The sequence below is a fragment of the Sturnira hondurensis genome, unplaced genomic scaffold (assembly GCF_014824575.4).
Source record: "Sturnira hondurensis isolate 20B ecotype Veracruz unplaced genomic scaffold, ASM1482457v3 Scaffold0001872, whole genome shotgun sequence".
Lineage (NCBI taxonomy): Eukaryota > Metazoa > Chordata > Mammalia > Chiroptera > Phyllostomidae > Sturnira > Sturnira hondurensis.
In genome coordinates, this window is record NW_028074503.1 from 11,393,695 (window position 1) to 11,417,792 (window position 24,098).

The 24,098-nt window shown below is 35.6% G+C and overlaps 1 protein-coding gene across 1 annotated transcript in view; it reads right to left on the reverse strand.

Moving 5' to 3' along the window:
- CCDC178 (coiled-coil domain containing 178) overlaps positions 1 to 24,098 on the reverse strand; it is a 305,267-nt gene that overhangs the window by 216,318 nt on the left and 64,851 nt on the right. The window contains exon 12 of the mRNA XM_037036942.1: positions 2,832 to 3,015. Coding sequence (XP_036892837.1) covers positions 2,832 to 3,015 — 184 coding nt within the window. The remainder of the gene's footprint in view (positions 1 to 2,831; positions 3,016 to 24,098) is intronic.

Consider the following 24,098-nt stretch of genomic DNA (forward strand, 5'->3'; position numbering starts at 1 on the left):
TGTATTCCTTTTTGTGGTCCAGAGGTTAAGCTTGTTATCTTTGGTAAATTCATCCCAGTAAGATCTTTCTCAGCCACTAAAAAAGCCAAAGTCCCGTTAAGTATTTTAAATTCAAAACTGAATCAATTTATAATGTATTCTTGTACTCAACTATTCTGTTACTGAGAAACTTGTGTATTTAAATTTTTCCACTATGTTAACTATATTCATGTTTTCCATAAACACTAAGTACCTAAATTCTAAAGAGATAACATGGTATCTTTTTCTAGCATTGAAAATCACCCTTAGACATCGAAACAAATTTAAAGGACAAGAAAAACCATACAATGTCTGCTGTCAGATCACAATAGAATTAAACTAGAAATCAGTTACATAAAGATACCTGGAAAAATACCAAAATACGTGAATTAAACAACATATTTCTAAGTAACACATGTTCAAGTAATAGGCCTCAAAATTTACAAATTTATTTATACTGGGCCTAGTCCAATACATTATTTCATCTGGAACCAGAGTGGCCTGATGTTCTACTTTTCCACCAAAATTCCAATGTGTTCAAGCAAACCCCTCCCCCCAAATTCCTGCAGCTTGCTGAGAAACCTATTGAAGTGTTGAGAAGTATTTAATATCTGATGAAAGTTTTCAACATTTTTTGTCACAATATCACATTCCTCAGACACTGGATGATTTTCTGTTCATTCCATCAACAACATAACTGAATACGTATTACACTTTTATTGACTTATCTCCCATAATTATCCTGGGACTTGGATTATCTTGTCTTTTCTGAATAGGTCAGTTATCGGAACTGAAGATATTTTAAAACTGGAATACGTCATCTTTAACTGCTGAAAAATTCCAGAAACTTCTAGATGTCCTGATTGTTCATAGTGACTTCCAGTCTATGGCTACCTAAAAGTTATTAAGCATTTTACATATGCAGTAATTTGAAAAAACATGATTCAGAAATTCCTCCGCTAAGGCTTCACGAGGTTGCCTCTGAACTCACTCACAAGGTGGTATTGCTACAATTAACTTTTAGAAGACATGGATGAACGATACACAAAGTTGTCTATAAGAAAAAAAAAACAATGTCCAGACTGGAAAAACTATACAGATTTTCATTAATTAGTCGATGTAAAACAGTAGGGTCATTATAAAGGCAGAAACTACACACTTTAATTACTACAAACCTGAATTAACTAAAGACTACTGAGAAACTTTTTACCACTCATGTGTACCTCATAGAAATTTAATGTCCTACATATTCAGCTCACAGATTAGCAGAACTGGTTAGCAATGGGAAATACTTCCTACATGGAGCGATTTCTCTCGGTTGCTTCTCTCTAGCTATCTCACAGTTGCCATGGCGCAGGAAAAGGACCTGATGAGCAACTTCTTCAGCTTTGCGCGGATGAAGCCAGGGGACACGTTGCTTTGGGTTGGCAAAGCAAGTACAGTGGAATCACAGCAAATTTGCACTGTCCTACAAATGGCATTTTATGGCCACAGTAAAACTTTGAAAAAAGCATTCTTAATAAGGGAGGGTCTCAGGTTAGTGAAGCCATATGTCTGAAGAATTAGAGGTACCTTGCAGCAACTATGGGAAAATATGTGAATGATATCAAGGGTTTCCTGGCAATTGAAAAAAAATCAAAACACATTGTTGAGCAGCCATATGATGTTGTCTTCATTGGTAGCCTCAATAAAAATATCTCTTGATGGCCACAGAGAAACACACATTAATGAAAAATTCAAGAAAATTATGAACTTCTATAGTATACACTCTAAGGCATATATATATATGATATATGTGTATATATAAATAACCATATATACACATATATAATATATATAATCATATGCTTTATAATTTTAAAACAACCTTGAGGTTAATCTTTATATTATTTATATCATACTAATTTTAGAACATATAAGATAAAACAAACCCACTGAAAAACCCATGAGAAACAACGAAGGCATGATACACCAAGTCAGCTGCACAGCTGGACCCCATGTGGGAACCAAACCCCAGTCTCTCAGAGCAGAAACATTCACTGGCAGACAATTTACATGTCCTAAATTTAGATAGCACAATAAAAAGTCTTTGCCAAAGACAGTGCTTTGACAGCACTTGGACATAGAATACGGATTCTCTACTTTACAGATGATCGCACGATCATAAGTCTTTAGCAAGGAAACACCAAGACGAAAGAAGGGTGGGTGTGATGTGCATGGACAGAAGGAGTCCCCGTGTGTGGTGAAATGGAGTTGACTTTGCTAGTCTCCCTGCCAAATGGTTGTGAGTGGACGTTCATCATCTCTGCATTGAGGAATGCGTGTGAGACCTATCAGCTGTTGTTCTGCAGACTGTGGCCTGCTAATTCCTTGTACTAATTCCTTGCTGTTCTGGAATCCAGTAACTTGTGGGCCTGATGCACGTACTCCTTTTTCGACCATTAGAAAGGATGCAGGGGCATCCTTTTCCATTTCCTAGGAGCCCCCCTTTTTACCATAGCAGGAATATTATATACTAGATGTGTAGGATGAGGCCGAACCAAGCACCACTATTCTGGTGGTCCAGAGGGTTTGGGGTCAGTAATAGTGAAGGGTAGGCACAATGTTAATTGGCTACATTCAGCCCCAGTCTTCTTTTGTTTAGGCCTGGGCTCTGTAGAGAAGTGATTTTTCTTCTGATTTTTCAGAAGCAGTGATTTTTTAAAGAAAGACTACTAAAGCTTCAGTTAAAATCTATTATGACCAATATTAAATCAATAAAATTCCAGTTTATCACTGTTTTTTACAACTAAGAAGAATGCAGAAATACAAACCTTGAATTTTCTTCTCACTTCTGCTATTTGCTCTTCTAATTCCTCTGTTTTAAATTTAGTTAGGTGGAAAACAGCACCGATTTTATAAGCCTCCTTGTATAGTTTTCTAAGATACTCATCATTTTTTAACTTCATTTTCATCAAAGATTGGATTTCAGATTCAACTTCTGATTTTTTCCTTACACTGGAAAAATAAATGTAAAATATTGATACGATTATTCCAAGAGTATGTATTAAGACAAATATATTTAATAATAGTAAAAAAAGTTGTTCCTTTTTGGCTTGCAAAATACAAAATAACCAGATAATTCACTAAAACTTGAACACACAAAATATTTCCCAGAATTCCATTTCCTTTACTGCTGCTGTCCGCTACGCCTAAGGGCCAGGCCCTGCGCTTCATCGCAGAAGGAGAAGCTCCTCAGTGAGGATGCCCGGGGCTTTCTGCCTCTGGCTCAGCTCTCTGAGCATTCACTCCGTGTGCAATAGCCGTCCATTCTTTACAGCCCTGTGTAGCAACACTAAAAATAACTGAATATAAGAAAAAACCCAGTCCATATAAAAAGGAAAAAAAACAGTGGAAGAAAACCAATAACTTAAAAAAAAACTCTCAGGAAGACAACTAACAGTTAAGGGGGAAGAGTTCATAGAAGGGAGAAAAAAGAAAACATTTATATCAGTGTAAGATTCTCAAAGACACAGAGAAATACTAGTCTCTAAGGAAAGTCAACAAATCACATTTCCTGTCCAGATTGGATACCATCTTTGTTCCAAATATATACCACTGATGCATACGACATATAAAAAAGAAATATATATAACACAGAGCTACACTCCCCAATGAGGTGACCAACTCTGTAGCGTAGAAACGGAACTTGAACGCAAAACAAAACAGTGGGGGTGAAGGTGCATGAAACTGCCTAAAGGTATCCCTCCTGAAGGCTGACCGGGACCTGCTTCACTGCACCCTGGGAGGGGTTCAAGTAGACTGTACTTGTTTAGAAAAAAGAACAACTCACTGACAGGAGCTCTAGGTTTATAAAAGCTAGAAACGGGAGCACTGGGAAGGAAAAGCCCAAAATCAAGAACTCAACCAGTGAGTAAAGAATCAATCAAAAAGGAAATTTTTAAATAACTCTTGAAACAAATGAAAATGAAAACATAACATAACAGAATATGCAACACAGTAAAAGTAGTTCTAAGAGGAAAATCTATAATGATAAATGTCTAGATTTAAAAATAAATAAATTTCAAATAAACCACCCGCACTTTGCATTTCAAAGAACTGGGAAAATGATAACAAATAAAGCTCAAAGTTAGGAGTTGAAGAGAAATAATATCCAGAGAAGAAGCAAGTGAGAAACAAAAAACAGTAGAAAATCTGAACAGACCAATGAGTAAGGAAATTCAATCAGAAATCAAAAATTTTCAGTGAAAAAAAGCCTATAATCTGATGGCTTTACTAGTATATTCCATGAAACATTTAAAGAATTAACAGCAATCCTGTTCAAACTCTTTCAAAAAGTTGAAGAGGAGGAGATACTTCCAAACTCATAAAGTCAGCATTACCCTTAATACTGAAGCCACACAAGGACACTACAAGAACAGAAAATTACAGGCCAATATCACTGATGAACAATACAAAAAAATCTTGAACTAAGTCAAAGCAATAAAAATTCAATAGCACAATAAAAGGAACACATACCCTGATCAGGTGGGATTTATTCCTGGGATGCAAGAATGTGTCAAATATGCAAGTCAATAAATGCAATACATTGCTTTAATAGAATTAAGGATAAATATCATATTCTCATCTCAGATGCAGAAAAAGTATTTGACAAAATTCAACATCTATTTATGATGAAAAAAACTCTCTCTCAACAAACTGTGTATAGAGGGAATGTACCTTGATATAATAAAGGCCATATATGACAAGCCCACAATTAACATTATACTTGATGGTGAAAAACTGAAGGTTTTTTTATGTAAGATCAGGAACATGGCAAGGGTGCCCACACTTACCATTTCAACACAGTACTGAAAATATTAGCCAGAGCATTTAGGGAAGAAAAAAGTAAAAGGTATCCAAATCATAAAGAAATAATTAAAATTTTCTGTTTGCAGATTACATATTACAGGTAGAAAAATCTAAAATGCTACCCTAAAACTGTTATAATTAATAAATTAATTCTGTAAAACGGTAGGTTACAAAATTACTATTCAAAAATCAGTTGGATTTTTATACATTTACAATGAACTAGGTGAAGAAGAAATAAAGCAATCCCTCTTACAATATTAAAAATAAAACACTTAAGAATCAATTTAAGGCCCTGGCTGGTGTAGCTCAGTGGATTGAGCACGGGCCTATGAAGCAAAAGGTTGCCAGTTTGATTCCCAGCCAGGGCACATGCCTGGGTTGCAGGCCAGGTCCCCAGTAGGGGGCGCATGAGAGGCAACCACACATTGATTCTTCTCTCCCACTCTTTCTCCTTCCATTCCCCTCTCTCTAAAAATAAATAAAAGATATATATATATATATATATATATATATATATATAAAAGAATCACTTCCTTAAGGAGGTGAAATATTGGTATACTGACAACTATAAGACATTGAATAAGAAAATTCAGGAAGACAAATAAATGAAAAGATATCCTATGTTTATGAGTTGGAATAATTTATAATTTTTAAATATCCATATTACTTTAAATGTCCTATAGATATTTAATGCAATCTCTATCAAAATTCCAATGGAATTTTCTTACAATAGTAAAAATCCTAACATTTTTATGGGACCATAAAATACCTCACATAGTCAAAGCAATCTTGAGAAAGAAGAACAAAGCGGGAGGTATCACACTTCCTCATTTCAAACTATATGACAAAGCTATAGCCGTTAAAACAGTATGGTACAGACATAAAAACAAACACATAAACAAAGAAACACAATGAAGAGGCCACAAATAAACCCAAATATATACAGTCAATTAGTCTTTGACAAGGGTACCAACAATGTACAGTGGGAAAAAGATCATCTCTTCAATAAATAATGTTGGGAAAAATGGATAGCCACATGCAAAAGAATAAAACGAGACCCCCATCTTCTACCACACACAAAAATTAACTTGAAATAGATTATATACTTAAATGCAAAAACTAAACCCAAAGCTTGTAAAACATAGGAAAAATAATCTCCTTGACATCGGTCTTGGCAATTTTTGCATATGCCACCAAAAGTACAAAAACAAACATAAAAGTAAAAAAGTTGGACTATATGAAACTAAAAGGCTCTTGCATAACAAAGGAAACAATCAATTACTAACTTACAAGATAACCCTAAAGGGAAGAAAATATTTGCAAACCATTTATGTAATTAGGGTTCACATCCTAAATATATAAGGGAGGTAGTGAACTCAGTCGGTAAAACCAAATAACCCAATTTTTAAAAAATGGTCAAAGGATCTGAATAGACACTTGTCCAAAGACATAAAATTTGCCAAAAAGTAGTGCATGTAAAGGTGCTCTACATCACTAATGAGCAAGGAAAGGTACATCAAAACACAATGAGATATCACCTCTCACCAGTTAGGATGGCTTTTAACAAAAAGATAAGAGATAGAAGTTCTGACAAGGATGTGAAGAAAGGGATCAATTGTACACTGTTGGTGGGGATGTAAACTGGTACAGCCATTGTGAAACATAGTATAAAGATCCCTCAAAAAAATTAAAACTACAACCATCATCTGATCCAGCAATCCCTGTTCTGGGCATATATTTAAAGAACGAAAGTAGTTTCTTGAAGAGATATCTGCACTTTCATGTTCACTGCAGCATTATTTATATCAACCAAGACAGGGGAACAACCCGTGTTGGTCAGTGGGTGAATGGATAAATAAAATATCCGTACCTATATCCATATCTATCATCTATACTTATACCTATATCTTATTTGGACATTAGAGAGCATGTAATCCTGCCATTTCCAACAAGATGGATGAAAACAGAAGTCATTATGCCAAGTGCAATAAGCCAGGCAGAGAAAGACAAATGCTGTATCATCTGAGTTATGCACAGAATTAAAAAAAAGTATAGAAACAGAGAGTAGAATGGTGCTTGCCAAGGAAATGAGGGAGATAGTAGTCAAAGGTACAAGCCTTCAGGTAGAGCTCTGAGGCTCTAATCTGCAGTATGGTGACTATAGTTGATAATACAGTGTTACTTGAAATTTGCTAGAGACCTTAATCAAAATCACCCCAAAAGAAAAAAAAGTGTCCTGGCTAGTGTGGTTCAGTGAATTGAGTGCTGGTCTGAGAACTGATAGGTCACTGATTTGATTCCCAGCCAGGGCACATGCCTGGATTGTGGGCCAGGTCCCCAGTAGGGGGCGCATGAGAGGAACCACACATTGATGTTTCTCTCCTCTTTCTTCCTCCTTTTCCCTCTCTCTAAAAGTAAATAAATAAAATCTTTTTTTAAGTAACTACAAAGTACGGTAATTATTTCATAAAGTATATATTTGTCAAATTATCCCTTTTACACTTTAAAGATGTAGTTTTATTCATCAATTATACCTCAATAAACTTGAAAATATTAAAAAAAGAATAAAGAGGGGGTATATGTAACAAAATTATATCTGTACAATTTCCAGCACTGAAAACCAACATGGGTCATTAAATTAAAAAGCCCTAATTAGCACTAAACTGGATATATGGCTGATAGAGAAACACACACCTCTAGACATGCAATTGTGAAATTTCAGGGCTGTGAAATAGGAAGAGAAAAATCTGAAGTTCCTAGCCTGCAAAAACAGATTACCTGCAAAAAAAAACCCCTGATATCCAAATGTATTACCAACAGATGTGTTACCAAGCAAACTAAATGAAAGATGGATGTTTAGAGATCTAATGTACAACGTGACGATAGTTACCAATATTGTATTAAATACTAGAAATGTGCTAAGAGAGTACATTTCAGGCACTCTCCTCACACACACAGAAACAGCAGCTATGTGAAGAGATAGATCAATCATTTCACTGTTTATATTAAACCATCATGATGCACGGCTCAAGTATTACATACAATTTTTTTAAAAACTAAATGAAAGAAAATAAAAAAAACCTTCAAATTAATTAGAAAAATTGACTTTGGATCTAGCATATGACACTTTAATAAAATCCTTGTTTGAATGGGTGGAATAGAAAATGAAACGCATGCGAGTGCATGGAAACCCAAGTATTTACTAAAATAAGGTGTATGATAGAGACTAGAAAAGCAGAGCTGGGATGCAGGGCTCTGTTTTGTTTTGTGTTTGCTCCATTTCTAAGGTGAGCAATATTCGCAATGTCCACACACAGTCAAAGTACAGAAAAATAATAATAATTCACGAGGAAAAAGAGATCGTTCCTTGTAGGTGCAAAGCTCCTGGATGTGTGAGAGGGAATGACATCCCCTTGGCGAGTGCATGGGCAACGGGCACTCTACACTCATATGAGCAGCTTCTGTTATTATATTGTGCCTGAGGAGAAGACAGAGGAGGTGAAGACATGCAAATAGGCTGGGAAGAAAAAGAGGTAACTCTGATTTGCATCTATATTTTCTATGAATTATTTAGGAAGAGTATTAGCTTAAAATGAGGGTGATGTAGTCATTAGGATTGGAGAGTGAGAAAACATGAAACAGTTGTCAGAAAAACTAAATTGTTTAGAAATTTTTTGGCAAGGCTGAATGCCACTTGAGCTGTATAGTCACAGAACATAAGTTTTACTCAGCAGCAAATGTACTGCAATATTAATGAAACTTAAATATGAGGGCTTCTAATTGATTCCAGCTCCTTGTAAGATTCAATGAGTGTTTCTAAGAAAGTTATCACAGGGTGATATGTTTTTATAAAGTTTACAAAAATAAGATGTTTTAATCAAAGCTTATTAAGACTAATTTCTTTTTCTAATACAACATATCCTTGTCAAGTAGCATTGACATGGCTGTGGGCATTCTCTAGTCAGAAATTTTTACCCTTTTCAAATAAAGGGGCCTTATATTCTAAGCCTTCATGCCCACCGAGCCAGGATCTGCCATGGTGAGACTAAGTAGCACAATTGTGTTCTGCTTGAGTCACACTCAGCTGTTATGACCTTGATTCAGTTCAATGACAGGGCTTTTTAAGTCATGGAAACAAGGTTTAGGAGATTATTTAAATGAATGCCTATTTCGATGAAATGCAGTTAATCTCTGTAAGAGAAAAGAAAGAGGGTGGGGTATATAAATGTAGTAGTAATGATGAAGGGTCAAATCAAATAATTTTTGGAGTAATGGAACTAGTAGAGTGAATAAGCAGGAAAGAGAGGCATTTGTTGTCAGAGTGGATTCTTAAAATCGACACCAGGAAGTGCCTTCATTCTTGGAAATGACGAAATTTGAAATTGACTTCAGTCTGCCTGAAGTTAGCTTTGTGGTATGAATTTCTGTCTAGCTTCTTTCTTACATTAAAGCTGTATAAAATACTTTGAATATCTACTTTCAATCCTCAGCTGTGCCTCAAGCAAGACAATGCCATTTTAACTACAGTGATCCAAAGACGAGGTTGGTAATTGAGGGAAGTGAGCAAAAAAGCTGTTGAACACAATAAAGTCATACTAGTATCTTTTATGAAATGTGTTTATCAATAGTTAACAGGATAATGAGTTATTCGCAGAGGTCACAATTAAAACATTATTGAGTTTGCTAAATAGCCTGGAATACTTAGAATGATTCCACCAGGTGCTGTATTTTTCATACTCATTTAGCTATGTCTTGCCAGCCTATTAATTTGAGTTACTTCGTAGGAGTATAAAATATAAATTTTTTCAGCATTTAAAAACAAACTTCTGCATGAATACTCATAAGCTATTTTGCTTTAATTTTACTTTTTAACTTTTCAGATATTAAAAGAGACAAGGGTATATGCACCATTCAAAATTAACTCCTTACGAGTATGATAGCCTACTTTACACATTTTTTAAGGAATTAAAATATTACAGATAAATCACCCTTCCCATTTTTTATTCTCTCCCTCTGCAGAGAAAGTCAAAATTTGAATTTGGTCTGTGTTCAGTGCAGGTGAGGACCTGGGCTGTCAGTTCTCAGACCTCAATACACCCATCAATCTTTTCTTCCACCTCNTTATCCTGTTAACTATTGATAAACACATTTCATAAAAGATACTAGTATGACTTTATTGTGTTCAACAGCTTTTTTGCTCACTTCCCTCAATTACCAACCTCGTCTTTGGATCACTGTAGTTAAAATGGCATTGTCTTGCTTGAGGCACAGCTGAGGATTGAAAGTAGATATTCAAAGTATTTTATACAGCTTTAATGTAAGAAAGAAGCTAGACAGAAATTCATACCACAAAGCTAACTTCAGGCAGACTGAAGTCAATTTCAAATTTCGTCATTTCCAAGAATGAAGGCACTTCCTGGCGTCGATTTTAAGAATCCACTCTGACAACAAATGCCTCTCCTTCCTGCTTATTCACTCTACTAGTTCCATTACTCCAAAAATTATTTGATTTGACCCTTCATCATTACTACTACATTTATATACACAACCCTCTTTCTTTTCTCTTACAGAGATTAACTGCATTTCATCGAAATAGGCATTCATTTAAATAATCTCCTAAACCTTGTTTCCATGACTTAAAAAGCCCTGTCATTGAACTGAATCAAGGTCATAACAGCTGAGTGTGGCTCAATGAGTCCATTTCAAAGCATCTTAAACAAATTCATTTTCCTGGGCTGACGTTGCTGAAGTTTGCTTATCGTGTGATGAAGCAATCAAGTGAAATTGTGTGCTCAAGTCAAATTTCCCACAAGTAAAGGGCCTCTTTCTAGTGGATGCTGACTTATTTGAAAGACAAAATTAGTAGAGTGTACACTGCTTCTACAACTTCAACGATCGTACGCCATCATCAACACCAGAAGGTCCTGCAGGTGTTGGTATGTACAGAGCACTGACCAAAGTGTGTCGGCCAATGTGCCATCTGCCTTCTAATGTTGACATTTTGAAAATAAACTATACATGAACAATAAACCACATATGGAATTGATTATGTAACATTCAAAAAGTACAACAGTTGGGAATGGCATCAAATGGTGGGATGGTATTTACTGAAATCTTAGTATTTATAACAGCCTGAAGTTTCCTGGGAGTATTCACTAGACCTGTATAGATGTCAGTGATTTTTTTAAAAAATTTCTCTTCTTTTTTTAAATTAATTTAAAAAGAATGTGAGACCAAGAGGATGGTGATCCAGGTAAATGGCAGACTAACAAAGAAAGAAAATAAAGGACAGAGCACAAAGAACAAGACCTCTTTTGACAAAAGCTATAGCTATAGTCAAATATAGGGACTGAGAAGTGAATAAAGCAGTCAGTTTTTTACCTTTTTTAAATAGTCAGTAAATGTCTTATCCACAATCTGCTGTAACATATTAGATATAGGAGCCAAGACTTGCCAATGGAGGAGGAAAGGCAGTGTTGCTAAGTGGAAAATACATAAATTTGGGATTCAGACAGACCTACATTGAAATCCTGATTGCTCCTTGTATAACTGGGAGGATGGTTTCATGTACAATTTCCATATCTGTAAAATGTGCTTAATAACAGCTATCATAGACATTGTTATGAAGATTACATATGAAGAGGATAATACAGCAGGTCCGCTAATAACGTCATTTCATTCAACATCATCTTGTTATAAAGTTGATGAGATGCTGTAGGGACTTAATTCTGTTTATATCAATAATCTAATGGCAAAATTGGTTGCATTATATGTCAATTTGCTGTACTTCCAAGAACCTATTGATGATGTTAAGTGAGGCTCACTGTATATACACTGTGCTGATTATGCACATTGAGTAACACATACAAATGAGGTAATAAAGGGGTTTTTTTGTTGTTAATTAAGCAGCATATCACAGCATGGATCTTTATTATGGTGTTATCTGGTGTAATGAGATGGAAGACAACAAGAGAAAAAAGACAAACATAGCAAAGGTAAGGAACCATTGATATTACTTTGGAGCAGAAAGGGGTATCACAAGTAGTTTTAACATCAGAACACACAGCAGAGAGAATAGGAGCACGGCTATACCTAGGCAGAGAAAGAAATAAGGATAACAAACTTCTATTTTCGGCTTTCATTAGTTCATTATGCCACTTATTTAACACACAGACACTCAAACAGACACACCCGATGCCTGTGAATCGGAACTCAGCTGAGAGGAAACCACAAACCACCGTACACGATGTGGCAAGTGCTAGGAGAAGGGCTTCGGAACCAGAGATTAGTTAAATGGATACTTGTTGAACATTGATTACATGTCAGGTGCTACGCTAGGAAGCTGGGATACAAAGATGAATTAAAACAGAGATTCCCAGTTTGTATTCTCATGAGGGAAACGTAAAACATGAAAAACAGCATCCTGTGCAATCATAAATACGATAATGGATGAAGCAGAATAAGCACTTAATACCACCTTGGTTTATAGATAGGGGGAAAATAAGTTACCAGCGGGGAAGCATCTGGGAAGAGTTAATGTCTGAGTTACTGTATGAGTCATCAATCACATTTAAGGCAGAAAAAATGGAGCAGCAGCAGCAGTGAAATGAGGGGAGTTTCAGTCAGAGAAATACCAGAAAGAGAGACTGAAGCTTAAAACAGTGAGTCTGTAAGCATTTTATCAGGCTAGGACCATGGAAGGGAGTGGTACGAGATGAGTCTGAAGTTGTATAGGTGACAGATTACAGTGTCTAACCTATCAGTCTAGGAGCTTTGATTTAATCCAATAGCTGATAGGGAGCCTCTGCAACATTTTTAGCTGCTGAAAGTAAATAGCACTTCATCTTTTGTAGATAATTTGCACCACTGATGCCGTGTATGCGAGACCTGAGGGCTCAAACCTGCAGTGCAGTAGACCAGTTAGGAGCTTACTTTAATATTCCAGTTAAGAGACAATTAGGGCCTGGTTTATTTCAGTGGTCATTGAAACAGACAGAAAGGAAAGCAACTATTGGAGAGAGATTGAAAAGAAAGAAGTTGGTCAGGATGTTGGTTGTCAGTGGGTAGAGAAGAGTGTAGGATGATGCCTGCCTGACACAGATAACTTGGTGGATAACAGTGTCAAGATGTGTTGTTGGAGGAAGAGCATAGAAACTCAAAATGATACTAACGGGAGAAATAAAAGATGTGGCTGGAGATTAAAAAAGGAAAGGAAAAATATGATACATACTAAAATAATGAGAGTAGGTAGAATTCCTGGAACAGGGAGTAGATCAGGAATTGGGCTGTGGTTAGAACCCTGAGCGAACCTATCAGGGAACCGGCAGAGATGAAATGAGGTGCTCTAGCGTCCCTCCAGGGAATAGCTTCGGAGGGTTAAAGGGGGAACCCAGAGAACGTCATTCTGAATCTTACAAAGGGCATAATTACACATGGGTCTCATAGGAAAAAAAGCCATGCAATAAGACCATGAATTATCCAGTGGGTTTAGGAATGGAGGTGCTTGGTTTTTGTTTTTGGTTTTTAACTTCAGTAAGATCAATTTTGTGCTGGCAGGGCAAATTTCAGAAGTCAGACTGCGTTTTATCAAAAGGTGATAAATAAACAAGTAAATACTGCTAATAATTTAGCAAATAGTGCTAATTATATGAAATTTTTTAAGAGAATGGAAAGAAAACACTGTGTGATTGTCAAAGATACAAACAGGATGAAGGTGAGGGCTTCATTTTCAAGAGAGTTAATGATGAATAGAGGTTAAAAGAATGAAGGTGTCCAAACCAGAAATGAGAAGAACAAAGCCACGGCCACTACAGGGCAAAAGGAGTTACGATCAAAAGCACAGATGCAGGGGTTGGCCTTGAACAGGAAGTGCCATTTACTCTTGAATTTAAAGCAGCAGGAACGCGGTTTGCAGATACGGCCAACAGAGTACATGCATTTGATGAAAACCTATGTCCTCAATTTCCCCGTTCAATATGAGTAAGCTGGAGTATAATTAAAATTACAAGTTTTCTCTCTCAGTTTATCTTGTTTGGGATTTATTGTGATGTCGGCCCCTAAGGGTTCATGCTTCAAAGAATAATGAACTACTTTATCTGCCGTTACCTTTCCAAATACTGCTTTCCCACTCTCTTCTTCATTTCCCATTCCATTCTCCATGTATCTTCCTATTTCTTCTAGACCTCCGGTCTCTTTCTCCCCATGCTACATTTTGGGTCCTTCTTTGGGTTTTTAATTGCACTGCTTCTTTCTCTCCCAGCCGTATTTTCTATTTAATTAATAGATATGTAACGGAAATAAATCCAGTTTTAACTTTTACAAGTTTGGGTACAGTCTTTTTCAAATCTGCCTGAACTGTTTTGATAGCGTTCTATTAGTTTTTGCTGTTCCCTTCAACCATTTTAAACTTACATCGGTAAATTTAATCTAATAATTCTATTATTTCAAATTATTGGGGGTCAAATATACTAATGGTAACTTCTCATTTATGTTGAATTTTTCCTTATGGTTTTACTATAGTGTATATAGTACAATCCATGAATGACATTTATAGCACTATATATACTGTACTGTGTATTATACCATATACATAGAATATGTATAGTATATACATACTATATAATGTATACTATATATAGTATAGTATATATAGTACATACACTATATACACACGATAGTGCTATATATAGTATTGTATGCATAGTAGAGCACAACATATATAGTACTATATATACTATACACTATGTATAGGGTACTATATATAGTATAATGTATATGATATACTATTCTATATGTGTAGCATATTGTATATAGTACATATACATATATAGTATACTACATATAGTGCATATACATATGTAGTATAGTATACATAGAGATATATACATATATCTCTCTATATAATACATTTGGATATCCTTTGTGAAGTGACTGTTCAAGTCATTGGCCCCTTTTTATTGGACTATTTGCTTTTTATTTATTTTATTTTATTATTATTTTTATACATTTATTTTGTGCTTATTATTATATATTTATTTTTATTTTTATGTTTAATGTTGATTTAATGGTATACTGATTTATCTCCTCAGATATAGGCACTACATATATATTTTTTGTCAGTCTATGTTTTGCCTTTTCACTGACCTAATGGTGTCTTTATTCGCCATTTGTTAAAAAATTTGCTCGATGTTTGTTTTCCTGTTAAAGCAAGCTTTGCCTTGCCCATATTTAGTAAGGTATTTTTCTATTTTCTTTGAGGCTTTTTATTGTTTTAACTTTCACATTTACAACTATACTCTGTAAAAATTGACATTTGATGTGGTAATAGGTAAGGGTAAGAATCTGTTATTTTTATATGGCTATCAAAAGTCCACTCATTCTTCACTGCACTGGAGTGGCATATTTATCACAAAGCAGGGGAGAGTATATGTATGGGCCTAATTCTGGGCTCTCTATTCAGTTCTACTGGTCTATTTATCCTATGACAACAGTAAGTCATCTTACACACTGAGTTTTATTATAATTTTTTAAAAATATAAGTTCTTAAGATTATTTTTGCTTTAACATTGCTTGGAATAATTTTGTTTCTTTGATTTTCCATATATATATATATATATATTAGAAACCACTTTCCAGGTTACACATACACACATTCATATGAACACAAAATATGTTAAAAATGTGCTTGAGATTTCATGAACATCTTCACAGTATTGGTTTCTAATCCACGAACAAGATATGTGCCCTCATTGGTTTGTATCTTCTTTAATTTGTCTCAATAATATTTTGTAGTCTTCTGTATAGAGTTATTGTACATTGACTACTAGCATTATTCCTTGAATTTCATGTTTTAAAATTATACTGTAAGAGTTATCTTTTTATTTCTAGACAATTGCTATTAAAATCTAGGGATGTTTCAGTTATCCAGCTATCCATACTTTGGCCAGCACTATATAGTTTAATAAGTATACAATCTCTTTCACATTTAAATGTATCATAGAGCTGTTTATCATCATGAATGATCACTTTTAAATTATTTGGTGAGTCTTCCTGGATAATCATTTTATTAAGTTATAAAACAATATTAGATTAGGAATTCAGTCACAATCACAATAAAAATTATAATTTATTTATTAAATTAAAACTTGACTTTTTCTCATTATTGTGTCATACTTATAAGTGTGATATGCCCCTATATTTACTAATTTAAAAAATATATTTCAGTAAGACTTAGTATAATACTATAGTAATTAAGAGAGTGGGATATTTGTGAGTGACAGATAAATAGAACAATGAAACAGAACAGAGACCTTAGAAATAGACCCACAGAAATATAGTCAAATGATATTTGACTAAGAGGCAAAGGCAATAGAGTGGAGCACAGACCATCTTTTCCATAAATGGCACTGGAAACAACTGGGTGTACACAAGCAAAAACCTGTGGCTAGACACAGACCTTTTCCTTTTATAGAAATAACTCAAAATGGATTAGAGACCTAAGTGAAATGCAGTCAAACACAGTATTATAAGACTCCTAGAAGATCACATAGGAGAAAACAGAGATGACCCCAGGTATAGTAATGACTTCTTAGATACTATCACTATTAGTGGAAGAAATCATTGATAAAAAGACTTCGTTAAAATTAAAACCCTTTGCTCTGTGAAAGCCAATGTCAAGATAATGAGAAGACGGGCCGCACACTGGGAGAAAATGTTTGCAAAGGACACATCTGACAAAAGGCTGTTATCTAAATATGCAAAGTACTCTGAAAACTTACCATGAAGAAAGCAAATAACCTGCTTAAAAAATTGTCAAAGACCTTATAGACACCTCACCAAAGAACCTATACATGGCAAATAAGCAAATGAAGAGATGCTCTGCATCATATTCATTAGGGAAATGTAAATTAAGACAACAAAGTATCATAAGAAGCCTATTACAATGACCAAAATTCTGCAAGCAGACAACACCAAATACTGGTAATGATGTGGTAAGTACTCGAATTCATTGCTGGTGGGAATGCAAAATGGCACAGCAACTTGGTAATACAGTTTGGTGCTTCCCACAAAACAAAACACAGTCTCACCACATGACACAGCATATGTGATCCCTGGTATTTACCTAAGTGAGTTAAAGACTTTTGTCCACTCAAAAACCTGCATGCATATGTTTATAAAGGATTTATTTATTTGTTTATGTATTTATATTGGATTTATTGGGTGGCATCAGCTAGTAAAAATATATAGGTTTCAGGTGTACAGTTCTATAATACATCATCTGTATATTCTTCTATGCATTCACCACCCCAAGGCAAGTCTCCTTCCATCTCCATTTATCTCCCCTTTACCCTCTTTTCCTCCCCTACCCTCTCTCCTTCTATTAATCACCACACTGTTGTCTGTGTCTGTAAGAGGTCTTATTTTTTTCTTGATCAGAAACAGACTCATATAGAGGATTTATTTATGATTACCAAAACTGAGAAACAACCAAGGTGAATGGGTAAATAAACCGTTATATATCCAGATTTGGAATTTTCATCAGCATGACAAAGAAGTGGGTTTACCAAGCCATGAGAGGACATGGACACACTATAAGTGCATATCGGTAAGTGAACGAAGCCAATCTGAAAAGGCTGCCTTCTGTATGGTCCCAACAATAGGGACTGTGGAGACATTAAAAAGACCAGTGGTGGACTGAGTTTGGGAAGGGGGATTATGGGATGAGTAGACACAGCATAGAGAATACTTAGGATAGTGAAAATACTCTGTATGGTCCCAGGTGGTGAATGTCATTATACATTTGTCCACACAGAATGTACAACATCAAGAGTGAACCCTAATGTAAGGTATGGATTCGGGGTGATTAAAATATGTCAGTGTAGTTTCATCAGTTGTAACAAATGTACCACTCCGGTGAGACTTGTTAATAATGGAGGAGACTACGCATGTGTGGGGGAGTGGGTTTGTGGGACATCTCCGTACATTCCCCTCGGTTTTGCTGTGAACCTAACTTCTCAAAAAAATAGTTTCACTTTAAAATATACAATTTTTACTTCTCAAATGTACTTCAGTAAAATAAAATAGTCAAATAAAATATAATACATTTCTTTAATATTTGGTGTTTTATTAATGTTTCATTCTCTAATGATGAGATATTTCCCCCTTTTATTTTTAAGTAGATATTTGCGATTTTCATGACCAACAAAGATGTTTCCTTTCCTTTTCTTTTTTTTTTAGTAGATAGTCTATAAAGACCATTAATTGTATTTCTTAATTCTTCCCTATCAGACAGTGAAGAAACATTATTTTATACTGATTTATGACTTAGTGTTATAATTTATCCCATAAAATTTTTATTTCATAAAACTCTAGTTTCTAAGAAGCAAATGAAGGGATAAACATTAAAATGTTCGCTTGCCAATTTGAAGTACTTCTCTAGTTAGCACTTGATTTCTGTCTCCATGAATATCTTTCCTCAAATTCAGACCCATAAATCACAGTGATATTGAAACGCCTACCCTTGAATCATGCCACACACAATTCCAAGTCAATCATACAATATCTTTCTTCCAACTTTTTTTCCCCTTCAACATTTCTCCTTTAATATCTGACATCACCATCAAACTAGTTATTCCAACCTTAACTATCCAGTTACCACTAAGGAGAAATCTGACCAGACAGCTTCTTCAGCAAATTTCCATAGAATTAATCAGAGTCACAAACTTTAAAATAAATCACCATCTAACCTTCAGTTCTCTCCCCTCAATATTTGTCCCTGCCTGCCTACTGACACAGTTGGGTCAATCATTTCTTCCAAGCTCTAGCCACACACTGGAAAGTGCGGCTCTGCAACTTCACCGCAATCTTACTTGTGCCCTGAGAAAACCACAATTTTAATGTTAGGACTGCTATTTGGGATGGTTATTATTAGAGTAATAGGTCAAGCATATTTGACCACTCACTAAATGTGAGTTAAAGTCAGATTAAATTGCAGAAAGAAAAAAAAAGAGAGAGAGAGATAAGGTGAAAATTCCTGAATCCGAATATAGAAAGTGAGGTTTTAAGTGCCAGCAGCGCTAGTTGTGAGACTTTATGAAAACTCCTTTGCCAGGCCCTGGCTGGTGTAGCTCAGTGGATTGAGTGCGGGCTTGTGAACCAGATGATCACGGTTCAATTCCCAGTCAGGGCACATGCCTGGGTTGCACGCCAGTTCCTGGCAGGGGCCAGTTCCCAGCAGGGGATGCACGATAAGCAACCACACATTGATGTTTCTCTTCCTCCCTCCTTCCCTTCCCCTCTAAAGAAAAATAAATAAAATATTTAAAAAAAAACTCCTTTGCCTATCTGGATCCCAAGTTCCTTATTTCTTCCTTGAAGAAATACAACAATTATTTAGAAAAAAACAAAATTCAAAAGAAGATGTGTAAAAATTCTACCTCCTTAGTAATCAAAGTTATAGAGCTTGAAACAATATTGAGAATATATACTTCCATTTATCACATTTGAATAGACTTTTTAACAACCACAGTGCTTGGTGTTAGCACAGGTACACAACAGAACACGCTAATGTACTGCTCAGCTTCAGTAAATGGTACAGTCTTGGTGGGAAGCAATGTTAAAGAGGCACTAGGAATTTAAAACTACTACAGGCAGTCAATGGACCACGCAGCCCACGGTGGTGGCAGGAGGCAGCAGAGGGGGCCCGCCATTGCTTTCCTTTGGCCCCACCCCCACATACAGCGTCACAACCCAGTGACTGAGTGACCTGGCCCTGGTGAACACCTAGGGCTCAGCTCCTCATACATAACAGGCACAAACAGTCCAAAATATGGCTCAAGAAGAACTCAAAGCCCCAGAGCCAATAACTCTGAGAGACCAGGAAATAGCAAACCTCTCAGATGCACAATTCAAGACACTGGTGATCAGGATGCTCACAGAATTGGTTGATTTTAGCCACAAATTAGAGGAACATATGAAGGCTAAACTAATTGAAATGAAGGGAAATGCACAGGAAACCAATAGTGATGGAAAGGAAACTGGGACTCATATCAAGGGGGTGGGCCAGAAGGAAGGAAGAAATGACCAAACAGGAAAAAGTGAAGTTACAAGAATTCAAAAAAATGAGGAGAGGCTTAGGAACCTCCAGGACATCTTTAAATGTTCCAACATCCGGATTATAGGGGTACCAGAAGGGGAAAAGAAACAGCCACAAGTGGAAAACTTATTTGAACAAATAATAAAGGAGAACTTCCCCAGTCTGGCAAAGGAAATAGACTTCCAGGAAATCCAGGAAGCTCAGAGAGTCCCAAAGAAGGTGAACCCAAGAAGGAACACACCAAGGCACATCATAATTACATTAGCCAAGATGAAAATGAAGGAGAGAATCCTAGAAGCAGCAAGAGATAGGGGACAGTCACCTACAAAGGAGTTTCCATCAGACTGTCAGCAGATTTCTCAAAAGAGACCTTACAGGCAAGAAGGGGCTGGAAAGAAGTATTCCAAGTCATGAAACCCAAAGACCTATATCTAAGACTGCTCTATCCAGCAAAGCTTTCATTTAGAATGAAAGGGCAGATAAAGTGCTTCTCAGATAAGATCAAATTCAAGGAGTTCATCATCACCAAGCCCTTATTATATGAAATGTTAAAGGGATTTATCTAAGAAAAAGAAGATAAAAAATATGAACAGTGAAAGGACAGCAAACTCACAGTTATTAACAACCATACCTAAAACAAAAGCAAACCAAGAGGACAGCTGGATCAGGAGTGGAACCATAGAAATTAAGAACACATGGAGGGTTAGCAACAGGGGAGTGGGAGGAGGAGAAGGGGGGAGAAGATACAGAAAATAAGTAGCATAGACAGTAGGTAAAAAATAGATAGGGGAGGGCAAGAATAGTGGGGGAAATATAGAATCTAAAGAACTTGAGACATGTGGTCATAAACTAAAGTGGGGGGAATGGTGGGGGAGGGGTGTGCAGGGTGGAGGGGAATGAAGGGGGGAATAGAACAACTGTAATGGTATAATCAATAAAATATATTTAAAAAATAAAATAAATGTACAACAGACAATCTAACCTCTATAAGTCTATTTCAAATTTTAAAAAGGAATGATGCTAAAAATCATTTCTGAACAAAAAATTCTCCACAAAATGTATACAAAAGCATACAAATAAAAACCTAAATACAAAAATTAGAGTATCATTGGTAAAAGATAATGGTGTGCTTAAAGTTTAGAAGTGCTGGTGAGAGAAGAAGGCTACAAACCCTGGATCTGAATCGGGCCAAGAGAGGGTGCTCTAGAGGGTAAGGGAGGGGCAGAACAGTCACAGTTAGCTGATGGATATAATAAGTGAAATCTATTTCATGACAAAAAAAACGAATAATAATGGTGTGCTCATGTGCAATAGATTTTTGTACAGATCAAGTGATAGTGATGTGTCTTACATTTGTATATGAACATAACAAAAATTATATTATACTAGGAATTAAATCAGGAGACACAAATAGTTTCATTAAAAATCAGTGGCATATTAGGGAATCTATATATTAAACATCTATATATTAAAATAAATTGAGATTCAATGTGTTTTTCTACATTTTTCTGTATTTTCTTTTCTATAAGAAATTGGCATTATAATGTGCTAAGAATAGGTCACACAAGATAATTTGCTCTGGAAATTTTGGTAAAATGGAGCTTTGAATATCATGACTTGGGAAATTTTAAAAAAGCAACTTTGGCCCTGGCTGGTATAGCTCAGTGGATTGAAGGCCTGTGAAGCAAAGGATCATGGTTCGATTCCAAGGATCATGGTTCGATGCCTGGGTTGCAGGCCAGTTCCCTGTGGGAGACACATGAGAGGCAACCACACATTGATATTTCTCTCCCACTCTTTCTCCTTCCCTTCCCCTCTTTCTGAAAATAAATAAAATATTTAAAAAACAACTTTGGGGCATATTTAAGAACACAAAGTGAGAAACAAAACTCCTCTCAAAAATACAGTGCTGCAAATGATTTACTTAAATTTATCCTAGAATTCAAAGGTTTTCCACAAATAGTTTCCAGAAGAAAATGTACAACACAATAAAAATAGCTGAGATCATGAGAAAACACCACTGCAAAAGCGTGAGCTAGAAAAAGTAGATTGCAAAGATTATAGCTATTTATATTATTAGATGTAGATTATAAAATAACTATTGATACTATCTTTAAAAAGTAAAAGATGAGCTTTAAACATCTACATCAAATAGGATATCATAAAATGACTAGAAAATTTGGAATAAAAAAGTAAAAACTGGGGGGGTATTAATTATTTTTTCATGTATCTATCTGAAAGACTTGCCAGTTACAAACAAGAATATATGAACTATTTGCAATATAGGGACTGCTGATTATCTCATCAAATGCTGGCTTTGCCCTTTATTTTGTCTTCCCTTCCTTTAGAACATCACTTAGTTTTGTGGTAGACCTGACTTTTGCCTCCATATCCCTTAATTTCTCTCTTATTTTACTAAACCTTCACTAATTCTCTGTTCAGCACTGTGTAACCTGCTGTTAAACCCATCCATTAATTTTTAATTTCAAGGAGAAATGAAGTAATCAAGTGGCACCTGAAGATGTTACTGGACACGCACAATGCATAACATGGAAATCTCTCTCCATAAATGGGACTACCTTCCCACTGCGTGTGATAGATTGTATTAGTGTCCCCCTTTATTCACTATCTCTCTTTTGAAGAGTATCTGAATTCCTACCCTGTTGACATCAGGCAGGGCATATGACCTGCTTTGTTCAATGAAGTGTGAGCAGAAGTAACAGGTACCATCTTCCTGAGGAAATGGTAAGAGCCATCAGTGATCTTACTAATGCACATGTGCTATCAGAGCAACATGCCCTAGAGGACCCAATCCTTCGCCCTGGGTTTGAGAGGCAGAAATAGCATGAAGCACAAACACAGCTGTGTTGCAATGCAAGTGAAAAACAAACCTTTATACTCATGTCAATATATCACTAAGATTCGGAGGTTGCTCCTTACTGCAGGATAACCTAACAATTGTTCTCTCACATTCTCTCTTCCTTTCCTCCACCAGGGTCTTCTCGTTAGCTTACCCACTCTTCAAATATTTTTTTTCTTCTCTGGTTTTCCTTCTTAATAAAACAAAATGTAGTCACATTAGCAACTACTATTTTTGGTTACCCTTCAGAAGACAATGTGCCCTTTGCTTTCTTTAAAAAAACATATGTTTAATCTATGAATAAATTGCAATTAGTGGTATTCTATCATTTCTAAAGATAAAATCACCACAAAGAAAATTTCACAAAATGGAGATAACTATACTTCAACAACAACAACAACAAAAAGCATCCTATATAATCATCAATATCACCATCACTTCTCTCTGTTTTCCTCCTTGCCTCCCTTCAATAATTAATTTTGGATAGCATAGTACGTGTCAGGCATTATGTTTGATGAGGGAGATTCAAAGTTGAAGAAAATATAGTCATGGTCTATATCTGCCCTGATGCATCTTCTCACTTTTTTTGAAAGAAACATCTGTCCAGTACTCACACATATAAAATTGCAAATATAACAAGAAATGTGAAGAAGAAAAGTATGCATACCATGTACACAGGTAACAAAGGGATTGGATTTAACTACCCAGTCAGTGAAAGCTTCCCAGAGCTGACCCCTAAGCTGTAACCTTAAGAATAAGTAGTCATCAAGTAGGTATAAAGAAGAAAACCATTATAAGAAATGGAAATAACATAAAAATGCCATATGGGCTGGGAAGAATACACAGCAAGTAGGAGAAATTCATGTAAGGTAAATGCATGCGAATCAAATAAATAAGGGTGAACTAAGTGTGATATGAGACTGCAGAGGCCGGTGTGCCTGCCTATTCAGAGACCTCGTGGGATATATTAGGGAGAGGATTTTGTTCCTTTTTCTCAGCTAAAATTAATGCAAGTGTGTAGGAAAATTGACCACATTTATAATTAAAAATAACAAAGAATGTACCTCCCACCATGTAGGTAATAGACTGGAAAATGAGCATAGAGACTTTATGTAAAGCAGCATTGAAGGTCACTGTAAATTCATTCAATATATGATGAAAGCTTGTACCAGGGTGTGGCAGAGTAGTGAAAAGCAAATAGATTTTAAAAATACTTAGTATATGGAACATTTCTTGTTAACATGTTAAACATGGGTGTTGAAATAGAAAGAGGAG